This window comes from Eucalyptus grandis, chromosome 7 (assembly GCF_016545825.1).
Source record: "Eucalyptus grandis isolate ANBG69807.140 chromosome 7, ASM1654582v1, whole genome shotgun sequence".
Taxonomy (NCBI): Eukaryota; Viridiplantae; Streptophyta; class Magnoliopsida; order Myrtales; family Myrtaceae; genus Eucalyptus; species Eucalyptus grandis.
Genome location: NC_052618.1, coordinates 14,436,427 through 14,460,970, shown reverse-complemented (window position 1 = coordinate 14,460,970; position 24,544 = coordinate 14,436,427). Strand labels below are relative to the sequence as shown.

The window sequence follows — 24,544 nt, the reverse complement described above, 5'->3', positions numbered from 1 at the left end:
TTAAGTGAAACGGAAGATTACTTTAGACATGAACGGATAAGGTAATAGGAAGATAATAAACTGAAAATAACAAAATAAATAAGCATCATAATTTGTGTTACATCTAATAAGCAAAGGGAGGAAATAGTAATAAGTATTATATTATTTGGATGGAAAGTTACTTGTTGCTCATTGAAGAATGCAATTTGAGTGCCAACTTGGTCGTGCAATGTGCTACTCAAAGGAGCCGTCCCTATAGCGAAAAAGCTCTTAATATCTGGCAAGTCACACAATTCCAATCCACGCAAATTATGCAACTCAACTTTGCTACCATCATCAGGATCTACGATACCCCGCATTCGCTTGCAACCAACAACTTTAATCTCTTCAAGCTGTGGAAGTCCTCTCACCATCGAAAGAGGAAACAATACTTCCATCTTGTCACACCTTTTGACTTGTATCACTTTCAATGTACTAAAGGACTTGGAGGAGATATGGCTGTTGCATAATTTCTCCAAGTTGATGAGATTATTGAGACGTAATGACTCCAACATCTTAAAATGTGTATGGGATGGTGATTGGTGGATGTAATGGATAGAGGGACTATTCTTGACTTCTAAATGCTTTAATTCTAGAAAACCTTCTTGGGACAACGCACAAATACTTTGCTCATTTCTATCCAAATTGTCTAGACACAGATGGTCACTTTTGCCTAAGATACTTTGAATGCATCCTTTCCAAAGAACATTGCCTAATGGATCCAGCTTGAGCTTCAATGTCCTCGGTCCTTTGCACTCACTCCACCAGTGCCACACATTACCTATTCGGATTTCATACTTGATTAATTTCTTGAGGTTTAGATCCCCTGGAAGCACACTTGGATCAAGAATGGAAACATGCAGGGTGCGGAGATTATTCATGTGATTCAACTCAATCAGGCTAGCATTAATTAGTGGAGTTTGGTCCATAGTATCCCATTGGTGAAAGCTATTCTTCATGTACAACTCCTCCAACTTGATCAAGCTTTGAAGTACCCCCGGTTCAATTATCTTAAGTTGTTTACAATGGTTCAAGTCTAACAACCTTAGGTCTACTAGTTGCCCAATTTCTCTTGGCAATTGATGAATATTGGAGTTTGCAAAACTGAGAATTTTTAGCCCTTTCAGCTTGCCAAGAACAACTACATTATCTAACGAACAACTGTCAAGACACAGAGTGTGTAAGTTCTCCAAGAATTGAAATGGCGATGAAGGGGAGCAAGTGAGACATATCCCAGTGAGATCTAAGACCATGAGTTTCCTCATAGAGTGAAATAATGAATCTAGGACCTCAAGAGATTCACCGTTTGTGAACAACAAAAAGATCTGCAATTCAGGGCAATACAATTCTTTGGGAAGCTCCTTTATGTTGACGTATGGAAAACATATTGCCCTACAACTTTTGAGCTTGTCCTTCAGCAACTCTATTAATAACTTATCTTTATCTTTCAACACAAGAAGAGGGTGATCTCTTGAAGCGACCGAGGCAACAAACTCACGAACCAAGTCATGTATCTTGAAACCATAATCATCACCATCCTCTAACAAAAGGGAGGAGGCTTGAAGAGTGTGAATCCCTGATCTCAAACTCTCTCTAGCTTCTTCCAAGTTATCATCTTCTCGAAATAGCCCCCAACCCACACCATACCTCACCAAGTATTCAAGAGAGGGCTTAGAGGTGCCATAAGCAACACAGAGTGCTAACAATGACTTTTCTGCGTCTTTTAACTTTTTGTAACTCAATTGCAACCTCTCATTTATCACCTCTCCAATTCCTTCATTTTTAAACAGCTTGATCTGTTTCAAAACATTCTTACATTCAGATAAACCAGCATGTTTAAAAACTTTTGCCATATTGACAATTAGGAAAGGCAAACCATAACATTTGTGGAGCGCTTCATCCACCAAGGGTTTGAACTCGTCATCATGAACTTTGTCTCCCACCAGCCTCTCAAACAAACTTCTTGCCTCTTCCTCCTCCAGCTCACCAAGGGGAAGTCCTTGTCGCAGCCCATTTCACTTCGCAAAACATTACGATCTCTTGACGTTAACAATAACTTGCATCCTATGACTCTGTTGTCGTGTCCGCAAGGAATGCCAACTTTGTTTAAATCGAGCCTCTCCCACAGGTTGTCCAGTATTATGAGGACCTTCTTTTTCTCCCTCTCCTCGTCTTTCAACCTCCCGTGCAGGAGTTTCGCTCGCCCGCTGATAGTCTCTTTGTTCTTTATCTCAGTAAGGCCCAAGGCGTCCGCAATCTCTCCTTGAATCGTCTTGATGTCTGGATTTTCCGACACGTCAGCCTTAGCGACCCAATGAAACGACTTCTCTTCGCTTATTTTCCTTTCAACATCCACTAAAAGGGTGGACTTGCCGATCCCGCCCATCCCATAAACCCCGACCACACTATTACTGTTGCCGGCAAGAGCGCCCATGATGTTCCGTATCATCAAAGCTCTGGATTCGAAGACGCCATCATCCCCAAGCTTAATCGACGTCGAGGCAGAATAAGTGAAAGCAGGATCGATGAAGGAGATGTCGTTCAATCCATTGAATGTGCTGCATTTTTGAGTGAGTTGCTTAATGACCTCGATCTTGCCCTCGGCCTTCCTGCTGAACTGGTAGCGAGATTTGGGGTCGGAAAGAGTCCCATAGCAGCAAGTCTTGGTCGCCTTTCCGTCGTCCAACAGCTCTCGCGCCTCTTCCAAGGCCTTGTCAGCATTAACCTCCCACGTCGTGAAGACATCGAGGAATTTCCGAACATTCCTTCTAGCCTCTTCCACAAGAACCTTGACCCTCTGATTCTCGTTCTCCAGATTCTGGACTTCCCCCGAAGACGGTCGGCGAATCTCTTGGAGGAGATCACGTATCCGAATCCACGTTCGATGGGAACAACTACATAGCTCTTCAAGACATCCCATCCAATACCAACGACAGGATCTGCCGACATTTTTCTTTGATTTTTTTTTCCTGAGAAAGAAAGAGCGAGAAAAAAGAGAGACGGAGAGGGAGAATGATGAAAAGGAGCAGCAGAAACTAAAGAGGAGGAGGAGGAGGAGGAGGAGGAAGAAGAATGGTTGAGCCGACGAGAAGAAAGAGCGAAACAGAGCAAGAGACGAACAAAGCCAAGAGATTTGAGCACAGAAAAAGGAGGAAGACAGGAGGAAGAGGATGAGGAAGAATGGGTGTGCCGAGGAGAAGAAAGAGCGAAACAGAGCGCGAGACGAACAAGGCGAAGAGATTCGAGCGCCAAAAAAGGAAGAAGGAAGGGGAGCGTAGAACAGGCAATCGAACGATGAAAAAGAGCAGCAGATACTGAAGAGGATGAAGAGGAGGAAGAGGATGAGGAAGAATGGGTGTGCCGAGATGAAGAAAGAGCGAAACAGAGTGAGAGACGAACGAGGCGAAGAGATTCGAGCGCAAGAAACGGATGAAGGGGAGCGTAGAATAGCAATCGAGTGGAGAGAGAAAGAGATGATTATCAGCTGTTAAAAAGTAAACAAACGATTCGACTTAAACCATCCACGTGACATGGCGTAGAATAGCAACCATTGTACCGTTTGACGAAAGAGAACACGTGACATGTAACTTTACCCAGTCTGTCATCAACTCAATTTTTAATGGGGACCATGTTCCAACAAAGCAGAAAGAAAGCACGAGTCGACCCTCGGAACTTCCAGAGTACTCAAGAAAATACATAAAAAGAGATCTTTATTCTTTATCATGATATTAAATATTTTCATCGACATCTGCGTGCCTTGTGTGAATTTGAATTTGAAATCTACATGACAATTACTTTTTTTTTTTTTGACTCGGGGAACCTCCGCACTCTGACCAACGCGGAAGGCCCGTTTAGGCCCGAGGTACAGAGGGAATAAACTCTAGAGGCGACACGTGCTAGCTACCACACACATGCCACCAGGTAAGTCAGCATGACGTAGCTAGGATTCGAACGCTAAACCTTTTGTGAGAGGAGCAAACGCTTGAGCCAACTACGCTGCAATGCTAGGTGGTCATGACACCTACGTATTCGTCATATACCAAGGCAGAAGGTACGGATGTCATTGTCCCCACCTCAGTAGACCTGGGCTCGGAAGTTGAGGACTCGAGCATTGACCTTGAGGTCTACGACCTAACCTCTATGGACCCAACCCTATTGCCAAGAGCTTAGAAACGAACGTTAAGGTTTCTATACTCAAATGCGGAATTTCTAATCCAAGCATTAATACTTTATCATATTTTCAAAAATAATTTTAATTTTTTTAAAGAAAATCATTTTTCTAAAAGTAATGATTAATATGGATGGTAGAACAAATGTTTATCCGGATATTCTTGACGTACAAATTCCCCTTTAGAGCATTTACAATACCAAAAAAGGAGTCCCTGCAGAGACTTTAGGAACATCCTCTATGATTATGTCGGTTGTGTTTTTAGTGATTGGAAAGATGGACAGATTGAAATCTTTTTCCAACTAAAATGCACTCTGGTAATATCCTCTACCCAAAAAAATAAAAAATAAAAGTCTATTTTCTAAAGTATTGTGAGATTTTTCACTATGCAAGTTTCTTGCTTGGACCGATAGAATTTGACGATTTAATTGTTTTGATTTCACACAAGACTTGCCATGTTTGAAAATTGTAATTGACCCCAATAGATTAATGTTATTTGCTATTGAGCCATTGTATCTAGATGGTAGGCAAATTCAATTATTTAAATAAATTAATTTAATAAGGAAAACGTCTATATATATGGTAATTTTTTTTTGAGGTTTGTCGTGACCCTCTTGAGTACAGTCTTCCCAAGGGGAAGCGGATCTAATGGATTATCTAGCGGGACCTAGCATTACCTCTACTTGAGTTTTACTCAATCGCGCTCTACATAAGTTTTCCCAAACTCTTGTCGCTTGCGGTGTTAGAAAATTTAAATATTGATCTAGGGATGGGATTCTACCATATAATAGAGAGACCACCAACCTATTAGTGTTGGTTAGGACCTAAGTAAAATGTGAGAGAATGTTCTACTTTCCGCGAAATAGAGACGCTAGGTTAAGGGACTTGATTATACTAATCATTTATTCTATGCATTTTGGTACCCAAATTCAATTCATATGCCTATAAATTAATTTATGTGGTCTTGTCAAATTATGGAATTATAACGTTCTATCTACTGAGTATTCATGCACGATTGTTCAATTTGAGTTGTTCCTTAAGTGGGTCGTCATCGTCAAAAGAAGCTAAAGATATCGAAACGCAAAAACCATTTAAGGAATTTTGAACAAACGCATCAAAAAGATAATGCAAGACCAGCAAGGGTAAGGTAAGGAAAGCAAACCTGATAGTAGTTGGGTAAAGAATCTTACATGGCATTGTATTTAAGCCCCGAGACAAAACCCTGTAAGTTAAAATTAAAACCTCACGTCACTCAAACATGATTCAATAACACAGTATCAAATGCGGTAAAGTCATATCGGGCAAAGAATATACACTATCTTGTTATTAAGCGTCGGACATGAATAATCACCTACTATAACAAATCTTTAACAGCATTAGAGACGAAAACATCCATCAAAATAATCCTCAATGTAATCCTAATATAAACACAAGGAGAAGATTAAAAAAGTGCTTTTAATTTTTTTTTAATCGTTTTATAAAAGAAAACAAAATCTAAAAGCAATTTGATTCTTATAGTCACTTTAACAAATCCCTAATTCTTAAGCATATATTGTTTATCTATTCTTATTTGCACTTTAGCATTTTTCTTATTCTTAACCATATATTGTTTCTTTGTACACCAACTGTATTTTACACTTCAGCAAATCAGTTTTAAAGATCACTTTAACATATCTTTATAGATAGTTCTTGAAATAGCTTAACACTGCATGGGGAGATTATCCAATATCTAACTCAAATTTATTGATGTGATGCCAATTTAGTCCTAAATTTTGCAATTTTACTAATTTAGTCATAAACCTTTTGTTCGAAATTCCAATATAGGCATTTTAATCAATTTTAATTGCAAATCGCTAAGGTGTCAATGTGCCACGAATGATGATTGACAACAATCGAAGACCATATCAACGATTTCCAGGTAAAATTGACTAGAAAAACTACATTGGAATTCCATGAAAATGTTGTGGACTAAATTGACAAAATTAAAAAGTTTGTGATTGAATTGACATTTATGCAATAAGTAAAAACTGATTAGGCAGTTATCCCCAACGCATGGATACCCGCCAGTAAAAAGGGTAACATAGGGTGGGTGGGCGTGTGTATTAGAGGTTCACTCCATTATTGTAGATATTTCAAAAGATATAACTAAGTGTGTAATGACTTATGAGAATTTTGTATTAAATAATTGTGTGGTTACTTATTATGAGAAAATACTTGTTGTATTTTGCAAGTATATTATTAACATTCGATAGAGAAAATACATAACTTGATAGCCCAAACTTAACAAATCGATGATATAATATCAATCAAATCTCTAATGAACAAGATGCTTGATGTAGATATATCTTTTATGACATAATTATCTATTTCACAAATGAATGATATTAGAGCATTAAGAAAAGTATCTATCGTCGTAATAAAAAAATTATGGTACATGCTTTACAAATAGATCAACGTCAAAAAGTAAAATAAACAACTGATAGCAAATCAATAGGATAAAAAAACTATCCATTATTACAAAATTTCTATAGAAAGAAAATAATAATTTTTTATTGATTTTGTGCGTGAAGTGAGTGCATAACATTGTTTTTTTTTTTTCAATAAGTGCATGGTTTTGTTTCAAAAAAGTATAATTTGTCAAAAAGACGATTTACACCGAACAAACACAATGATAAGTATAGTCAAATTTAGAGCCCCTTTCCACAGAGAGATACCCCAGGTGATCGTGGAAAAATAAAGAAGGAAGGTAATGACGATCTAAAAATGTGGAATGTGGGAAGATGACTATAAGAGAATGGGTATTTTAGTATTTTGTCCTTTTGGGTCGCTCTAGGAAATATTACCTAGAAACAAATTTGGAACAACCCCAATAAACTATCATGTATAAAATTCAGTTGCTCATGCCATCCAGAAAAGGCAAGGCCCCTTTATGATTGGTCACTACACCCTCAAGAATTTTTTAATATTTTAAGAGGAGCTACTATTCTCAAATGACCTAACAATAAGAAAAGATTTCTTACTGTTGAAACATATTACAACTAATCTCTATCATTTCTTTTGTAACCTATTCATGAGATTCCACATTACTCTTAATAAATGCTACTTGCATTGAGTAAATGTATCTATCATAGTGAAACCGGATTTCATGGTAATATATTTCATATATTGTAAAAACACTCATTAGTAGTAACATGTTAATTTTAGCAGTACCTCCTTTTCATTAGTGTAATATCAACGAAATTCAATCAATCAAATCAAATAATGGCTAATCCATAGAAAAAAGCTAAAAAAAAAAAAGATTTTAAAAAATTTAGAGAATAAAAACAAATTTTTAAGCGTGGGGCAGTTTTAACGGCCAAAACAATGAAGGAAGGTTGTGCTTAAATTCAAAAATGTTTAGTGAAGAATACAATTGAAATTTAAGAATGTTTAGTGAAGATTATGCCCGGTGGCGTGACTCGTGAGTATCATCGTATGGTCTTTGATGTACATGTCCCAAGATTTGTCTCTATTATATATACTATGGTTTAAGTTAGCACTATCTATTTACTCTTTCGAGCTCTCTACGGCTTTTTTTATTTATATTCCTGTAAGATGTACACGAGGTCTCTTATTCAAACTTGTACACGAGGTCTCTTATTCAAACTTGCATAAAGTTATTTCCTTTGACAGATGCCCTTTTTGCAAGATAATAAGTCAATTTCATTTTGATTGACAGTTAAATTTACAGTTAATCTCTCTCTCTCTCTCTCTCTCTCTCTCTCTCTCTCTCTCTCTCTCTCTCTCTCTCTCTCTCCATATATACACATATATACGTACATTTGTATTGTACAATTATTTTATAATTGTCAGATTCAAATGTCACCTTGCTCCTATATCATTGTATCAATTGGGGATAAGTGTATTGAAAACTCTACAACTTATTAAGAAAGTACAATCGATTCCTAAAACTTATCACGAAAATACAATTGATTTCTAAAATTTTTGAAAAGTGTAATAAATGAAATGACTTAATTGGACAAATTTGACAACTTTTAGGACTTGTCTACTATTTTTAAAATTTTAAGACTTAATTGCATTTTTAATTATAAGTTTTTCGACTTCTAATGCACTTGTTTCTATCTATTATGACTATTTGAAAATTTTAAGACTAATTTCTAACAAAGAAAATGTTATGGCTAATTGAAGTCATGAGTATGTTCTCTTTGTAATAAAGTTGATAAGGATCTTTTGCATAACTACCTAGCTTAAGAGGAATAAGTACATATAAAAAAAACTGCCGTACAAAGTCAGCGACTTTTTTCATAACCTAGGGGCACGAGTATGGAGACCCATAATTCCAGAAACCCACGAAATTTCTCATAACCTAAGAACAAGTTAAACTCAGGCCTTTGGTCTGCAAAAGTGACTATAAACCAAAACAATTTGCATATAGTTTCAGGGATTCAAAAAAGCAACCTTCAGTTCTTGAGCTGGAATTCTCCAACACCTCAATTAACTGCACCAATTTTGGAGTTGAATGAGCATAATTTTGTATTATAAAAAGTAAGCTTGTTTTGCACTGTGTATCACTGCTTGAGAAATGGCAATGTTCACATAAAATTATCATAATATTAGTATTAAACAATTGCAAGATGAAGGTGCTAGGTGATATAATGTTATAATAATAGTATCATATGATAGATATTCATAATATTGGCATCAGATATACTTTGAATATTAAACTGGCTAACTAATTTCTCTTTATTAGTTTCACATGACAAAATTGCACATCAAAATTGTTAGGTTGGAAATGCCAATTTACCCCTGAATCTGTGTACGCATTATGACCATTTGAAAACATACTGACTCTAAAACAAAAAAATTAAAGCGACGAAGGACACTATCCTTGTAATTAGATTCAGTAGAACCTTTATCTAGTTAATAAGAAATTAATGAATATAAGAATATCATCATATATGACTAAAATATCTAGTCAGTAGTGCATAACATTAGCTTAAGCAGAGCCTTGGTGGCCACATTCTTTTTGAACATATAAAATCCATAATCTGGAAAATCTTGATTTCTCTTTACTCAACACAATACTGTTTTTTAGATAGTCAACAAGTTGAATACAACGTTGAGCTTCCATCTTTCTTCGTTTAGCAACATCTATTGCTCTTAAAATAACTATAGAGATGCAGCGAAACAAAAAGAATTAGAATGCACAAAATGAAACTCTCAACCAATGATCTCCCAAACTTTCTAGCATTATAAATGCAGAATAACGAATTAGCTATAATAATAACAAAAAAAAACAACTTTTAATATCTCAAAACCATTGTCTATAACCATTTAAATAAAGAGAATTATTTGTTAGTTCACTGACATATGAACTCATCTAAATAGAATCTCATATCTAATTAAGTTGTTGAAACGATCTCTTCTAGAAATAATGAAAAGAACTGGAGATTCTATTATGACATTTTGAAAAATATTATAGCTAAAGCTCAGCGAAAGCATAAGTGTAATTTAATATTCCAGAGCGTGCTGGTGCTCCAGTCTTTTAGATAAGTCAGCCTTTTCTTTTTTTATGATTCAAAGTCTGAAGACGTTTTGTAGTTAAATTCTTACATAAACAAATTTGTGACATAAGAAAAGTAGGTGACAGTATTTAAACAAGAATTTCTTATAAAGTGTCTGTTGTAAATAAGAAAATATAAGACAATAGATGAGAGAGAACACGGAAAAGGCAGCTTTATTATTCTTTTTGAAATAAAAGTCAGGGTTTATTAATGATTGAGTTTACTTAAAAGGAAGTGATTTAAGCCAAATTGGGTGCGTAAATAGCCCCACCAATTTTTGTTAAAAAAAAAAAAAAGGGCCCACCCAATGTGTGTGTGCATACACCAAATCATCACGACGACTTTAGAAGATCTTCGCAACTATTTTTCAAAGGTTCTGGTGGATAGAAGGCCCACCCGAGGAATCTTTCTTTTTTAATCTTGCGAATTTCGCCTTTCGGTGCCAGAAAAGCCCATCGTGACTTTCACTTTGAAAAAGTATACACTGTTAATAATATTTGATTATGCGTTAGTGAAAGATTAAAGATGCATGTCAATATTATCATTGATTTATGCGTCCTAGGAAAAAGTATGTACTTTTAAATTTTGTAGCATTCCAAGAAGGGTTAATACCCTTAAAAACCCCAAATTGGTACACTTGTGACAAATTTACTCTAAACTATTTTTTTGACCATAAAAAACCCCAAACTAGTATACCCTTGACAAATTTACCTCGACTGATTATAAAAAATCCTAATCTAGTACATTTATGATAAATTTACCCCAAACTAATTTATTCGACTGCAAAAAACTCCAAAAATGGTAAATTTGTGACAAATATACCATTTGCTAAATTGGATTAATACCACAAAAAAATCGCAAAAATTGTAAATTGTGACAAGCGGAGCATAAAATCATAAATTGGTATATTGGTCAACTGTCACATGTTATTTAACTTAATAATTTGATAATAAAATTTAATAAAAACTAACAGAGGATAAATTTGTCACAAATGTACCGGTTTGGGGTAAATTTGTCAAAGATATACCAGTTTAGGGATTTTGGTGGTTAAAAAAATAGTTTGTGGTAAATTTGTCATAAGTGTACTAGTTTGGGATTTTTAAGGGTATTAACCCTTCCAAGAAAAACCCATCAGGACTTCCGCTTTAAAAAGGAATCAAAAGACAAATTGACAGAACCACTAGAAGTGGGCTGCTCAAGGTATATGCACTCATAGTCCAAAAGCATAAATAATAAGGTTGGAATTTTTCTATTGTGTCTGTGTTCTTGCTCTTTTAACCATAACTTAGACCCTTTTATCAATAGTTACTTCTTGAGATGAGTTTAATGTGAATTTTCATTTTTCATTTTTTTTCCTCAACGGCAGCATCCATCGACCTTTTTTCTTTCAAGAAAGAGCGGAAGAAGACATGGCAGATTTTCCTCTCCAGACCACTAGTTTTAGGAGTAAAACCTCCAATCTTATCTTCATGCTTGATGATATTCCATAACTTTTGTATAGTGCTCATTTAAATGATTTTTTTCTTTAGAATATGTTCCTTGGAAGTCCTAAAACTTGTCACAAAAATACAATTGAGTCATAAAACTTACAAAAATGCAATTCAGTCTTAAAACTTATAATGAAAGTGCAATTGAGTCTTTTGTTAATTTAATCCAATTTGTCTAACAGAAAAAATACTAACGTGGCTTTTTTAATACAATTTCTCTTGTATGGCAATGACATGGCTAAAACAATGTAGTTTTGGTCTAAATTTGATTTTTTAATACATCTTTACTTAAATTAAATGATAAATAAGCTAAAATTTCAAAGAAGAAGAAGAAGAACTAGCAGTGAGGGCTTGAGGTTGCAAGCCCTCACCACCACCCTTCCCCCCACCATCGCCGGGAAGGGTCGGTGATAATGGGTGAAAAGTTGACGAGGGTTGATCGGCCCCCGAGATTTGGCCAAGGGTCACCAGCCCTTGGCCGTGGCTCGACGAACCTCACCAACCGTAGGTGAGGCCTGTTGACCCTTGGCTAGATCTAGGCGAGGTTGCAACCCTCACCCAAATCAAGTAAGGGTCAATAACCCTCGCCTAGATCAAGTCGAGGATCATCATTGGCTGAGTTCGATTGCTACTACTAGACCTTAGTTTGAACTAGGTGAGGGCTATCAACCCTCGTTCGATCTAGGCGAGGGCTACGACCCTCGCCTAGGTCTTCTTGAGGGCCAATAAGCCTCGCTTGAGGTCGACAGGGGTTGCCGAGCCCTTCTCAGCAATAGTGGGGCAGTGACGATGGCGAGGGCTTGCAGCCTAAGCCCTTGCTACTAGTTCTTCTTCTTCTTCTTCTTTTAAATTTTAGCTTATTTATCTTTTAATTTAAGTAAAAAAAAAGTATTAAAAATCATATTCGAACCAAAAGTATGTCGTTTTGGCCACATCATCACTATGTAGGAAAGATAAAATATCCAAAAAAAAAGCCATGTCAGCATTTTCTTTTAGTAAAATTGGATAGAGTTAATGAAAAGACTCAATTATAACTTCATGACAAATGTCAGGACTTCCAGTGAACATATCCCTTTTTTTTTTTTTAATTACTTGAGTACCATGAATTTTAAAAAATATTAACGTGAGCGTTTTAATTTTTTTTCGATTATTTAAGTACCATGATTTCTAAAAAACAAAATCTTCAACTAAGACTTGTAAGAAAGTCTCGGGTGTTTGATGCTCCTCATCCTAAGTCATTTACAAGAAATCAATGCTTTCGAGATATTAATTTTTAAGGTGGACATGGGTGGGAGATGGGACATCCCACAATCTAATGTCTAGTCAAATAATTGCATATTATGAGCTGTTTTAGTCACTTTCTTACTAGTAACCCATTTAAGTGTGGATGACCATAGGCAAAGCCTAAGCAACGTGCATAGCTTTCTTCCAATGACATACGGACCTCATTTTTACATGCATGGTTCAATCATGGGATTCTAGTAATAACGCATGGCTGCTTTCTTCAAAATAATAACTTTAATCAGATTGTAATAGAAAACAAAAGTATAGAATAAGAGTTCTAAATGCCGTTATCAAATCATTTGCCTTGTAATGCTCATTATTAATAGGAACTCATATTTTTATGAACTTGTCATTTGTAAAAGATGTGATTTAACTACCAGTTAAAAAGAGCATGAAGTGTAGCAAAAACATAGCTTATAAAACTACAAGTGACGTCACTGATAACTCTATAAAAATAGAGTTATTTTACCTATTTTAGGCAACAATTAATGCATTATCTATGAGAAAATATTTGGATTTCCTTCCGATTATTTAAATTTTCCTTATTTATGCAGAATAATGAGATATGGAGAAGATAAGGAAAAGAATGGCAATTATCAGGAATTCAAATAAAAGCAACAGTTGAAGATAGATATCAAATTAGGAAATTCTTGATTTTGTTCCCTAATGTTATCTGCAAGCGTTGGGAGATAGATATCTTGGATATATCCTATAAATAGAGACAGAGAGAGCAGCTAGGTTTTTTTAGAGGGAGGAGGAGTGAGATCGTTTTTCATTCTTCTGAGAGTTTTTTCAAGTATTTTGAAGAGAAGACAAAAGTGGTGACAGAATTCTTGTCCTTTGATTCAAGATGCTGGGTTTGATCTATATTTCTATTTTTATTTCTTATTCTACTATGTTCTAATTTTCTTTTGTTAGGCTACGATGTAGCCTAACCATGATGATATGAATTTCATGATTTTTATGTTTTACAATTGATTTCATTCATGTGAGTTATATATTATTGCGTTCTTGCTTTTGAGTAATCGGCCACCACTTGAATGATCGATGTGCATGTTTGAGGCGAGAGGTGATAATATGCAATTGCTCATTATAATATATAACCATGAATTAAACGTAGATAGAAATATACCGCATTATTTGTGTAGCTTTCGGTGATAAGGTGATCCAAAAGACTCATTGTAAACCGAGAATATTCATAGTTTTTAATGCACTCATGTTTATTTTAATTCACATAGAGATATAGTGGATTAATAAGCTGAGTAGGTTTGTTATACCTAGAGATAGGATAATAAATAGATTAGGAAATTCCGCTATCACATGTTTGATATCGTTCTTGTATTCATAACAATATGAAATTCATATCTAGTGGTTATGGTGAAATCGTATGCTCTAACATATTTATCTGATTGATTTTACTGCATTTAGTCTTCAAGTTTTGTTTTTAATTTATTCTAAATTATATTTTGATTTGTTAGATAAATTTTAGAATTAATCTATTTTAGTATTTAATTAGTTTATTAATCATCGATCTCCGTGGGACGATACTTTTTCTCATCATTATATTACTTGTTCGATACGTGCACTTGCGTTTAGAATTTTACGAACAAAATTCTTATGATTGCAATTCGGACTTGGCAAAGTGCAAGTTAATTGTAATTTAGTCATCATTTTTTAACAAGATATGATGGATCTCGGCTTTACCTTGCAAGATCTGTTTGAATGCCTAATAGCCATGATTTGACTACTTCCCTTAATAGATTCCTTGAAGAATGCAAATAGAAGTGTTTGCCCGCATGCATATTGGAACAAACAATTGATGGATATGAAAGACTATAATATTAAGCACGTAGAACGAGAGAAAACACAACATGTATATTCGTGCACTTGGCGGTATTTGCTAGTTTCAAGAATTACAATTACCAACCTTAATTATACAATATGACGCAAAATCTGAATGACATCAATATTAATGTGTCAAAATTTGTGCTCTTCAACTATACATAGGGTATCTGACCATAGGAAAAAAAAAAGTATACGTAGGGTACATATGTAATCTCAAGTCTAAGCCTTAGGTATAAAGGATAAAGCAAACAAACCAAAAATTCAAAAACAAATTATAAATACGAGGTAACCTTTCCAATTTGAAGAGATGCTACTAATGAATTAAGCTTGGGACTTTTCCACGATTCTCTTCATATCAGATAGCTGCGTCACCCTTTTGAAATGACTCTGGAGGTGCAATGTAAAAAAAAAAATTAAAATTGCTCAAGATGAAATTCTTGCCCAATGATCTCCCAAATTTTCTAGCATTATCAACGCAGAAAAACCAACTAGCTATAATAATAATTTAAAAAGAAAAATCTATGTCTCAAAACCTTTGCCTATAACCATTTGAATAAAGAGAATTATCTATTAGTTCAATGACATATAAATTGGTAAATTAAATCTCATACCAAATTAACTTGTTCATATGTTCTCTTCTACAAAATAATGACAGTTCAAACATCACGAATCAAAGAACTGGAGATTTGGTCATGATAAATTGGATAAATTATGACTAAAGCTCTCTGAGAGCATAAGTGTAATTTGATATTCCAGAACATGCTTATGCTCCAATCTTTTAAACAAAGCACCCTGTTTTTTTGTGATTCATATGCTGAAGACGTTTTCTTACATAAACAAAATTTTGAAATCAGAAGAGTAGGTGACAAGGTTGAAACCATAATATAAGAAAATATACAAGACAATATATGAGAGAGAAAATGGAAAAGGCAGATTTATTTATATTTTAAGAAAAGGCAGGTTTATTAATAATTGAGTTTACTTTTAAAAAAAATGTGATTTTAAGCCAAATTGGAAGCGTGAATAGCCCCGCCCAATGTGTGTGTATATGCATATATACAACGAATCATCACAACGACTATGGAAGATCTTCCTAACTATTTTTTCAATGGTTCCGGTGGAACCAAAGGCCCACCAGAGGAATCTTTTCTCTTTTAGTCATGTGAATTTCACCTTTCGATGCAATAAAGCACTAGTTAGTGGAAGATTGGAGATGCATGTCCATATCATCATTGATCATTTGTGAGAGGTCAAAAGTATTTACTGTTAAATTTTGTGAATTCCAAGAAAAAAAGACATCTTGACTTCTTAAAAAAAGGAGTCAAAAAGACAAATTGATGGAGCCACTAGAGAAGTGGATTGCTCCAAGTAGATGCAAACTCCTAGTCCAAGTAGAACATTATCGAAAAATTGTCCTGTGATGATAAGGTTGGATTTTTCTAACGTCTCTTTATTCTCTCTCTTTTAATCGCAACTTAGACCTCTATATCAATAATTACTTCTTGGGATGAGTTTAATGTGATTTTTCCCATTTTTCTCAACGGTAGCATCGATCTGACAAAGCGAAAATGATAAGAGACAAAGAAGGCGAAGAGATATGATGCAGAAGAGGATTAGGTACAAGTCCTAAACCCAATCCTTGTGTGGTTCATCAAATGATATTAAAAAAACAGAGAAGTTGCAGAAAGTAATGAAGTGCCCAAATGACGTCATCTAACGTCATCTCACGTAGTCTACGTGGACGGTGCGACATCATTTGTCTTATCTACGTGGATAATTTTTTTTTTTTTTTAAAGAAATGGCACATCATTTAAAATTCTTGTTGAAAATAACCACTAAGTTGTTTGGCCGGAAATTCTCATCATTGGCATCTAAGTGTTCATTTCTTCTTCGATTTTAGCATTTAAATATACATTTTTGAAGTTTTGACACTTATGTGTCATCTCATACTAAGTTGTGGCACTTGAGATGTTTTTCTTCCTTCTCTATTTGTTTGCCATCTGTAGTTCTGGTTGTGATAATGCCTCTTGTTTGACGAGGGGTCATTCGGTTCAGTCACCATTCACTTTCACCTATTGTTTCTACTGTAGTTTTTTTTCTTTTTTTGTAGGTCTCCACGATGTGCAATCTTTGGATTAACTTTTTGTTCCGGCATGGTACCATGACTTGTTGAATATTATCTTTCTAGAAATTGGACAGTGTTGATTTTCAGTTGAAGGATGAAATATCCTCTTGATCTTCATACTCTGCTTGCATACTTATATAAGTAGAAATGCCAAAATCTTTTAAAACCTTACCGATGGAAGTCACAATTACTCTCTAATCTAAATCAAGAATTGTACTGCCATCCAAAAAGTTCGTGGGTAACCAAATAATTTTGGACTGTTCACTATCTTAGCCATACCCATTTGAGTCATTATCAATTGGGCTTTACAAATTTTAGCGATGGAGACATCCACCTTGGGATAGCTAATTGACCAAATGCCATACATTGATGACCCTGCTTTATGCCATTGGCAATACTTTACCAATATAAAAGCATGCTTTATTTCCCACTAAAAAAAGTTGATGTTGAATTTATTGTCACTTACTTTTGCTGTGGACTTTCGTGGTCTCCACAGTAAAGAATATCAAAAAATTAATTTGAGGGGACAAGGGGATTGAGACTTTATGTGAGTGACTCTTTAAATTAGGTATATGGTCATTTTAAATGAATATCCTAATCTTAAAAGATGACTAGTTTCAATGTGGATGCTAAAGCGGTCATGTTGTGTTTAATACTTTTGAGGAAAAGCAAAATAGTGAGCATAGGCACAATTTCTGGAAGTGGGGAGTGATGGAATGACGTGTCGATGTTCAATTGAGTTGAGGTATGGTTTTTCCACCTCTCTTGCTTTCTCTTTAGAATCCAATTCAAATTGCTTTAAAGCACTAAAATCAACTCATAATCCACCAAAACCCAATCTAATCGATGGATCTCGACTTTTTAAGGTGATGCCAAATAGTTGTTGCACCCCTACTGCTTTCACTTTCATCATTAGTTATCCTTAACATCTCTTGCTTTTTGAAAATGCACTAGTGTCGCTTTTTCTTTTCCAGGATCCCCATGTAAGATTGCGGGAGTGTTGTGCTCCTTGCTTGGAATGACAAATACTTACATGGACTCAAAAGATGAATCAAAGCAGTCAATCCTATAATACTCACCATGGGTAGTGATTGACTTGCCCTCAATTTGTATTCTAAGGTGCAGTCATGATTTTTCATGTAATAATACTCATGAGTAATCTATTTAGTCAATAGTGCATAATATTAGCTCAGGTGGAGCTTAGGTAGCCATGTTATTTTTCTTTTATTTCTTTTTTCTGGAGAACATTGTAAATCTAATTCTTGAAACAAGGATAAGTCCTTTCTAGTTATTTAGATTGTTGTGTATCAATCTTAGAAACAATCTGTCATTGTATAATTTTGTAGATATGTATTCTTCAATTGATTCTGTATGTGAAGTTGGTGCATAATTCTCGAAAGGAAATTTTACACCCAACAAACAATGATAAGCATAATCAAATTCATACAGTACGAGATGTATGAAGCTTTGCTCCTCAAGCAGGGAAAGTCTTCCTTTTGGATCAATTGCTCCTTTGGGCTTTACATCGTCAAATAATGCCCAGAAGATTGGATGTTTTAAGAACGAGCTCACCTTAGCTTATGTTGAGGGCCAGACCTTACCGATCAATTTGGTGCTTGGGCTTTGGCCCGATGTATGAAACCGGGTACGAGTTTAAGCCTAGTAGAAAGAGGCGGATATCTTTTTCTGTAGTAGGTTTCTGTTTTCATATGGAGTTTAGATATTTAGTGCAACGACGAAATGAGCCTCAACATTTTTTCATGTAGACGATGCAGAGACTTCTGTAATATATGACTCGAGCATCTCCATACAAATACAATAACTAAACTTATACAAATAATCACACCAAGCCAATGGATTCAGGTTAAGTAAACTTGATTATAAGCATGAGTACTCACTCACATTCCCTCAAGCTCTCCTGCTAGGTCTGAAGTCAAAGCGGAGAGAATTAGGAAATGATTTTGCAACGGAAAGCCTCACCTAGTCCGCCATGCATCTTTTGTAAGGGACATATTTGGTTAATAAATGATTTGTCTGTGTGTGAGATTTTACGGATAAGTAAGTAAACAATGATCTGTGCCACTTGATCATTCATATATTCAATCACCTCCTCTACAAACTGACATATATAACAAAATCTCATTGAATTGACAAAAATGATAAGCACAAATAAGCCTCCCCTGGATTTGAGGGCACAAATCTACCTTTCTCTATGCACGAAGGGATTAGATAAACCCTCCTTTGTTCAAGGAAAGAAATTGTGTAGGCAAATACCTTTTATAATCACAAATCTCATGAATCTGTCATTCTTCGGAGACAATTCTGACTATAAAGAAATATAATTTGAGATAAATAAGATTTTAAACCATCAGAACTCTTTGAAGTTAAAATAATGAAACATCATTAATCGTCATCCAACAATTTTTGCTTTGATGGTAGTTCAAAAGTTTTCTGAGAGTCCAGCTCGTCCATTTTCGTATAAGTAATAGAAGCTTAAACTCAAGAAAAGAAAAGAATGGAGAACCCATTAGAGGAACATTTGTCTAACGTAGATAAATGTACTGATGATGGAACCCACCAACAGAAACCCAATCACCCTGTTTGTGTTTTACCGGTGTCAGCGTCCTCGTCCCAGGGGACAGAATCGTCTTCTTCGATAGAAAGGCTCTGCCTGCAGCATTTTCTGCTGCGAAATAGCCATGCCCTGATTCATTCCCTTGCTTATTATTGTTCATGTTATCGTGTTTTAGACACTACCATCTTTGAATCATAGTCGAAGACAATGATTCTAAATAGCAAGGGCTTAATTCGTTAAAATAACACCAATTTAGGTTCAAATCTCAACTCTTGCCCCACACTTTTTTTTTTTTTTTTTATCTCATAAACAATCACCAACTTTGGCTTCATATCCAAATCTGACCTCTGTTAACTATTTGTCCGTCCGAGGAGTATCCTTAAACATCTCATTTGTCAATTTCAATCGTTCTTTTTTTCCCAAATCAGAATTATACATAGCTTTTCCTCTTCTTCTTTTTTATTCTTTTTTAATCTTTCTTCTTCTTTTCACTGCCTAATGTTGTCCGTCCATGGCCACCATCATCCCACCTTGTCATCCTCCACTTCCTTCTTGCGGCCGCCATAGTGTCTCCGGCCTCCGCGCCGCCACCGACTACATTTGTCAGTGGCAACCGCGGATGGAACCCCGGCATCCAGATCTTCTACCTCGGCCACCTTCTACTCCACCTGCACACATTTCTTTATACTCTTCAGTGGAATGAGCTAAATCTGTATTCCAAAGCCCATTTCCAATTTTTTTTTCAGCTTCTTCAAGGCAAATTTGGTAACTGTACAATGCTTCTCTGCTGTCATTGCATTTTTTTTTCCTCATATTTTAAATGAAACTGGTCGTGATCTTATTCTGAAAAAAAAAAAAAAAAATCTAAACTTTCTGCTGATTCACTCATTTTGAATCAAGAAACATGCACAGACTCGGATTGAAAAGCCATGGACGGACAGATATTAACCTCCAAAAATCTAGCTGTGGCTGCCGTCGACCCTGCTCGACCTTAATCAACACAAATCTGAGGTCAAGCTGATCCCCATATCTCGAATCTAGGGCTCGCTTGAGTTTAGATCCAAAATTTGAGGCTCGAGAGCGCCGGCCGAGCTCGAGCTCGACGACAGTGAGGACGAACCGCGGCCGGGCTACAGGACATTGGAAGCCAGGGCTCATCGGCCAAGAGTAGAGGCGATGGTGGTGGAGATATGGGGCGAGAGGTTGGGGAAAACAGGAATCTCAGCGGTGGTCGAGGGCGGAAGCGAGGATGAACGGCTGGGGTTGTGGAAGGTGGCGAGGTGGCGGTGGACAGAGGGCTGGGACGGCGGTGAGGTGGTGGTGGACGGAGGGCTGGGCCGTTGATTGGATCGTGCAGCTGACTCACGGTGGTCAGGCTGTTGTCCAGACTCCAGTGAAAGGAAGAAGAAGAAAGAAAAAGGACAAAAGAAAAAAAAGAAAAGAAAAAGAAAGACAGCTTATAAATTCTGACTTGGAAAAAGATAATGACTTCCTTGTAAAAAAAAAAAAAGATAATGACTTTAAATTGACGCATCAAACATTTAACACCATTAGTTGATGGAAAGTTAACCGGGGTCAGATTTAGGCATGGAAGTTGTTGATTTTTATTACCAAAAAAAAGAATCAGGCCTGAATTGACACTCCAGTTAAAGTTGATGCTTTTTTGGAGAATTAAGCTAAATGGCTAGTATAACTTACTTTTGTATTATGAAGATTCGCTTTCTTGGTTTATCTACATAGTTGTTTCTCCTCCACCAATCACAATCACGCTTAACAATTTTTGTGCGAAATTACCTATCTTAATTTGAGAGAATTATATACTTTTCTTAGGTTAGCATTGTAGAGTACAACTTTTATTTGAGCCAAATACCAAGTAGAGAATTGCTCGCCTAGACTTGTCCACTCACTCGGCTAGAAAAAGTTAAATATCTTTAATTAATGTGCAAGTTCGAGCTATAAATTAGGCATGGAATTTTCTAATATTAACAATCCGATTTGTTATGATCTAAGCCCCTAAATAAGTTTTTCGGGAGATGAATATCTAGCGGGGGTGGTTCGTGTTCACACTTATCTATTGGTCAATTATCCCTCTTCCAATCCATATGGAATTTGGAGTGTCACATGCATATAAGAGTTTTTCAAATTTGTAAGTAACGTTCTGCAGATTGAAAGTAATTTGTAACCGTACATAATTTGTAAATTTTTTATCTGATTAATAAATTTTGTAAGTTTTAAAGTGACACTAAATTTTTAAATGATTTGGTAACTTTCACACAAGTTAGTTACTTTTCTTTATCATCATCAATTGACATGAGTAAGGAACACCATCTAAGCCCTAGCTCACTATATTTCTAATAATTTCTACATGATTTGCATTAATTGCATTTAATGCCATTAATTGCCCAAGTTCTCTTTTCCTTGCCTTGTGATTCATTTAATAAGTTGAGGAGGTTGAGCCCTCTTGTGGAACTATTTTTTAGGTCATTGCTAACTTATAGAACTCTTTTTTGGTTGTGCTCGGTAGATGTCCAATTATAATTAGAATCTATGTATTAATCACTAGAGAGCACTGGATATTTTGATATAGACTCGAAGGGCGGCTTTTACATCCTTTTATTGTCTCTCTTTTCTTAAATGAATATAAATTTCCTTTTGCGTTTTGAAATATAGAGAGTGGTTCGATGATGGCGGAAATCTACTATGAGAGGAGTAAGGAAATGAGGCTATGTGACTTGTACTAGAAGCAATCAGCTTCCTCCGTCTCATGACTCATGACTCATCCCCACATGGTGACGGTAACACTAGGATTGATTAAAGCTATCTTTCCATTCATTAGAATAAAACTCATGCTTTTTTCTGATTTGTCAAATTTGAAGTAGATTTTAGCCAAGCAATTCTGAGCTAAAGTAATGCTTCCTTTGCCGTGTTCTACTGCATAGGATTTTTCACCTTCCTCTGGCTAGTGGTCTTGAAGATGTATACTCTGAACACGACGTTGCCCCTTTTAATAGAGCTCGAACATGCACAAGCCTCCCTCCTTCAAAGAAGTTTCTCTCGAGAAAGTAGCCCAACCAACAGATAACTTTCCATAATGTTCGTGGCTAATGCGCTTCACCGGCCATGATTTCTCCTAATATATGAGAGCTACAGTCTACAGGCTTTTCTTGAAGTGCATCTTTGGGAATGGATCGGGAACTCTTTACTCAAGTGCACGTTCCGCAGTTTTGTCATCAGAAAGAAGAAGACAACCAACGATTTCTGACCAAGACAGTACGAGGATCCTTTTCAAAGCATGTCAAGGATAAAAACAGAAATTAATGACCCGATGCACAATCAATCTAGAGCTAATATAGTCTAGCAACTCTGTGATTTAAATTCAAGTGTTGTCATTGTCATGAGGATCATACCACATTGCTTTTCTTTAGATATATTCACCTCATCACAATGTGGTCGGGTTTAATTTTGCTAGCCGATTTGACAACTCTATGCAAGCCCAATTGTTTCAGTTTATCTGCAACAGTCGCAAATTAGAACATGAAGAAAGCTTAGGCATATGCTATTCTTATTATGTGAAATTCGTATCTCCTGACCCATCAACCCCAATTTGATGGATCTGGGTCTTTCTAATGGTCTAGCTTTCGAGGCCTATATGCACACCAATGTCATTTTCAGCACAATCAAATCCGATATGACTCATTCGGCTTGTTTCCATTGGCTTGACATTTATGAGATCCCCTAAAACATACATATGCACACATGGGAAAGCTAGAGATAGATAAACACTACAAGGATGAATTATCTTTAACGCTCCCTCTCTTAGCCAAATCACATGGAGAGTTCCTATACGGAATACGGAATTGGAATCAAACACGAGAACACAGTCAAATGGAGAACCAGCTCGTAGATTAAGATTCATACCTCAAAAATCTCATGATAAGCAGTTTGAACTTCCATCTCTTCGTAAACTCCGTGCTTATGCGTGTGCATAGGAACCGTCATGAACTTCGCAAACCCGATCTGATTCCATTTCCTTACAAAGCCGAGGACACTTGGGTGGATGCAATTCATCCCCCTAGACTTCAAGCTTGACCGAAACATAATGGAAATCGTCGGCATCTTCCACTTTCAGCCAGACAAATGCCCAACTGCTGAGGGTCGGTTCGTCCCCTTGGCATTTATTGGCGGATATTCTATCTTGGACTTGCTTTTATCAAATATGATTACATGAAAAATGGAGTCCACTTCAGATTTGAAGACCAAAAATTGTCCCACGCAGATAGAGTAATGCTCCACGAATTCATCCCAACCGTTTGATAACCAAACCATCTCATCACATTTTTCCAATTCCACAGGCCATTGGAAGATTTCTCATTATATTTTCTCATGAACCTCTTTGGTGTTCCCCGTGGGAAAAATAAAACTCATAATTTTAACTAGGTCATGACCCTTAATTACAAATTCAAAATGAAGAACAACATAACGAGAAAGGATAAGGACATCCAGAAGCACGTCCTTTTCAGTTCATTTAGGCTTGGTATGTGGCATTAGTGAGTGTGCGTCTGAATTATTATTAACCTCACAAACCCAATCGAAATTGAACAGGAGTAGTCGGCCGGTGCACTTCCCTGCCCCGCCACCCCACCGCTTTTACCGTGTTCCCTCCCTCCTCCCGCGCCCGATCATCCTCAGGACGGGGCCCTTTCCATCTTTTCGCCTTGGATCCGGATTCGTGCACCCGAGATCGAGCCGTTAATCACGTGCGGGGCTCCAACGATTAACGACAACGATGAAAACCCCTTTGGTCATGATTCCCCACATCCAGATAAGAATATGCTCTTCCTTTGTCCTCTTCGACACGTTCTCAATTCTTGTTTCGCCCTTTTCCTGGGTCTTCTCATGGGCTAATAACAATAAACCCTTTATTTAAGAAATTATGTTAGTCCTTGCATGTCGCTCAATAGATAGGAAATAGAAGAGCACGATATCTTATCACGAATTATATAGCTCCAACTATCATATCTTGATATAAGTCTTTTTAACTTTCGACTGGTAAGATGCTAGTGTTCCTGCTTTTATCACGAGAGAAAACAACTCACCTCAAGTTGTAGGTTTGGCCAGATGAATGATACCCAATTTAATGAAATGCGATTGGAGTTTTAGGTGTTGCTCCATTTGTCAAGAAAAGAAACGAAAAACAAGAAAATTACAAGCAGTTCTCACAATTGGCTCGCTCGCATGAGTTGATATTACACAATGCTAAGAGAAAGGGGAGAGAAAAAAGGAACCCCAAAAAGGGGAAAAACACAGAGAAGAGGCGAAACCAAACCGTTAGCGAAACCAAACCGTTCTCCGAAAACTTGTGAGGTTAGCTGATATGGAAGAATAGCGTCCCTTATCATCTCCAACGGCTCTGTGGTCATTCGCTGGACCACCTATTAGCTGTGGAAGCCAATAAAGGCCTCGTGGCCAAAGGATCGG

General features: G+C 36.3%; 1 protein-coding gene across 1 annotated transcript; it reads right to left on the bottom strand.

Moving 5' to 3' along the window:
* Window positions 1-2,938, bottom strand: LOC120295880 (disease resistance protein At4g27190-like). The gene is made up of 3 exons (XM_039317490.1): window positions 1,895-2,938; window positions 162-1,814; window positions 1-60 (listed from the first exon to the last, which is right to left on the bottom strand). The coding sequence occupies exons 1-3, from the start codon at window positions 2,936-2,938 to the stop codon at window positions 1-3; spliced, it is 2,757 nt and encodes a 918-aa protein (XP_039173424.1).
* Window positions 2,939-24,544: the final 21,606 nt, after the last annotated feature.

Bases quoted from the DNA above. Each gene is read 5' to 3' on its own strand.
- LOC120295880 (XM_039317490.1), bottom strand. From the start codon at position 2,938: ATGGGATGTCTTGAAGAGCTATGTAGTTGTTCCCATCGAACGTGGATT. The intron at 1,815-1,894 runs GTTTGCCTTTCC...GTTTTGAAACAG, and splicing joins AGCGCTCCACAAATGTTATG to ATCAAGCTGTTTAAAAATGA. The intron at 61-161 runs GTAACTTTCCAT...TGTTATTTTCAG, and splicing joins CATTCTTCAATGAGCAACAA to TTTATTATCTTCCTATTACC.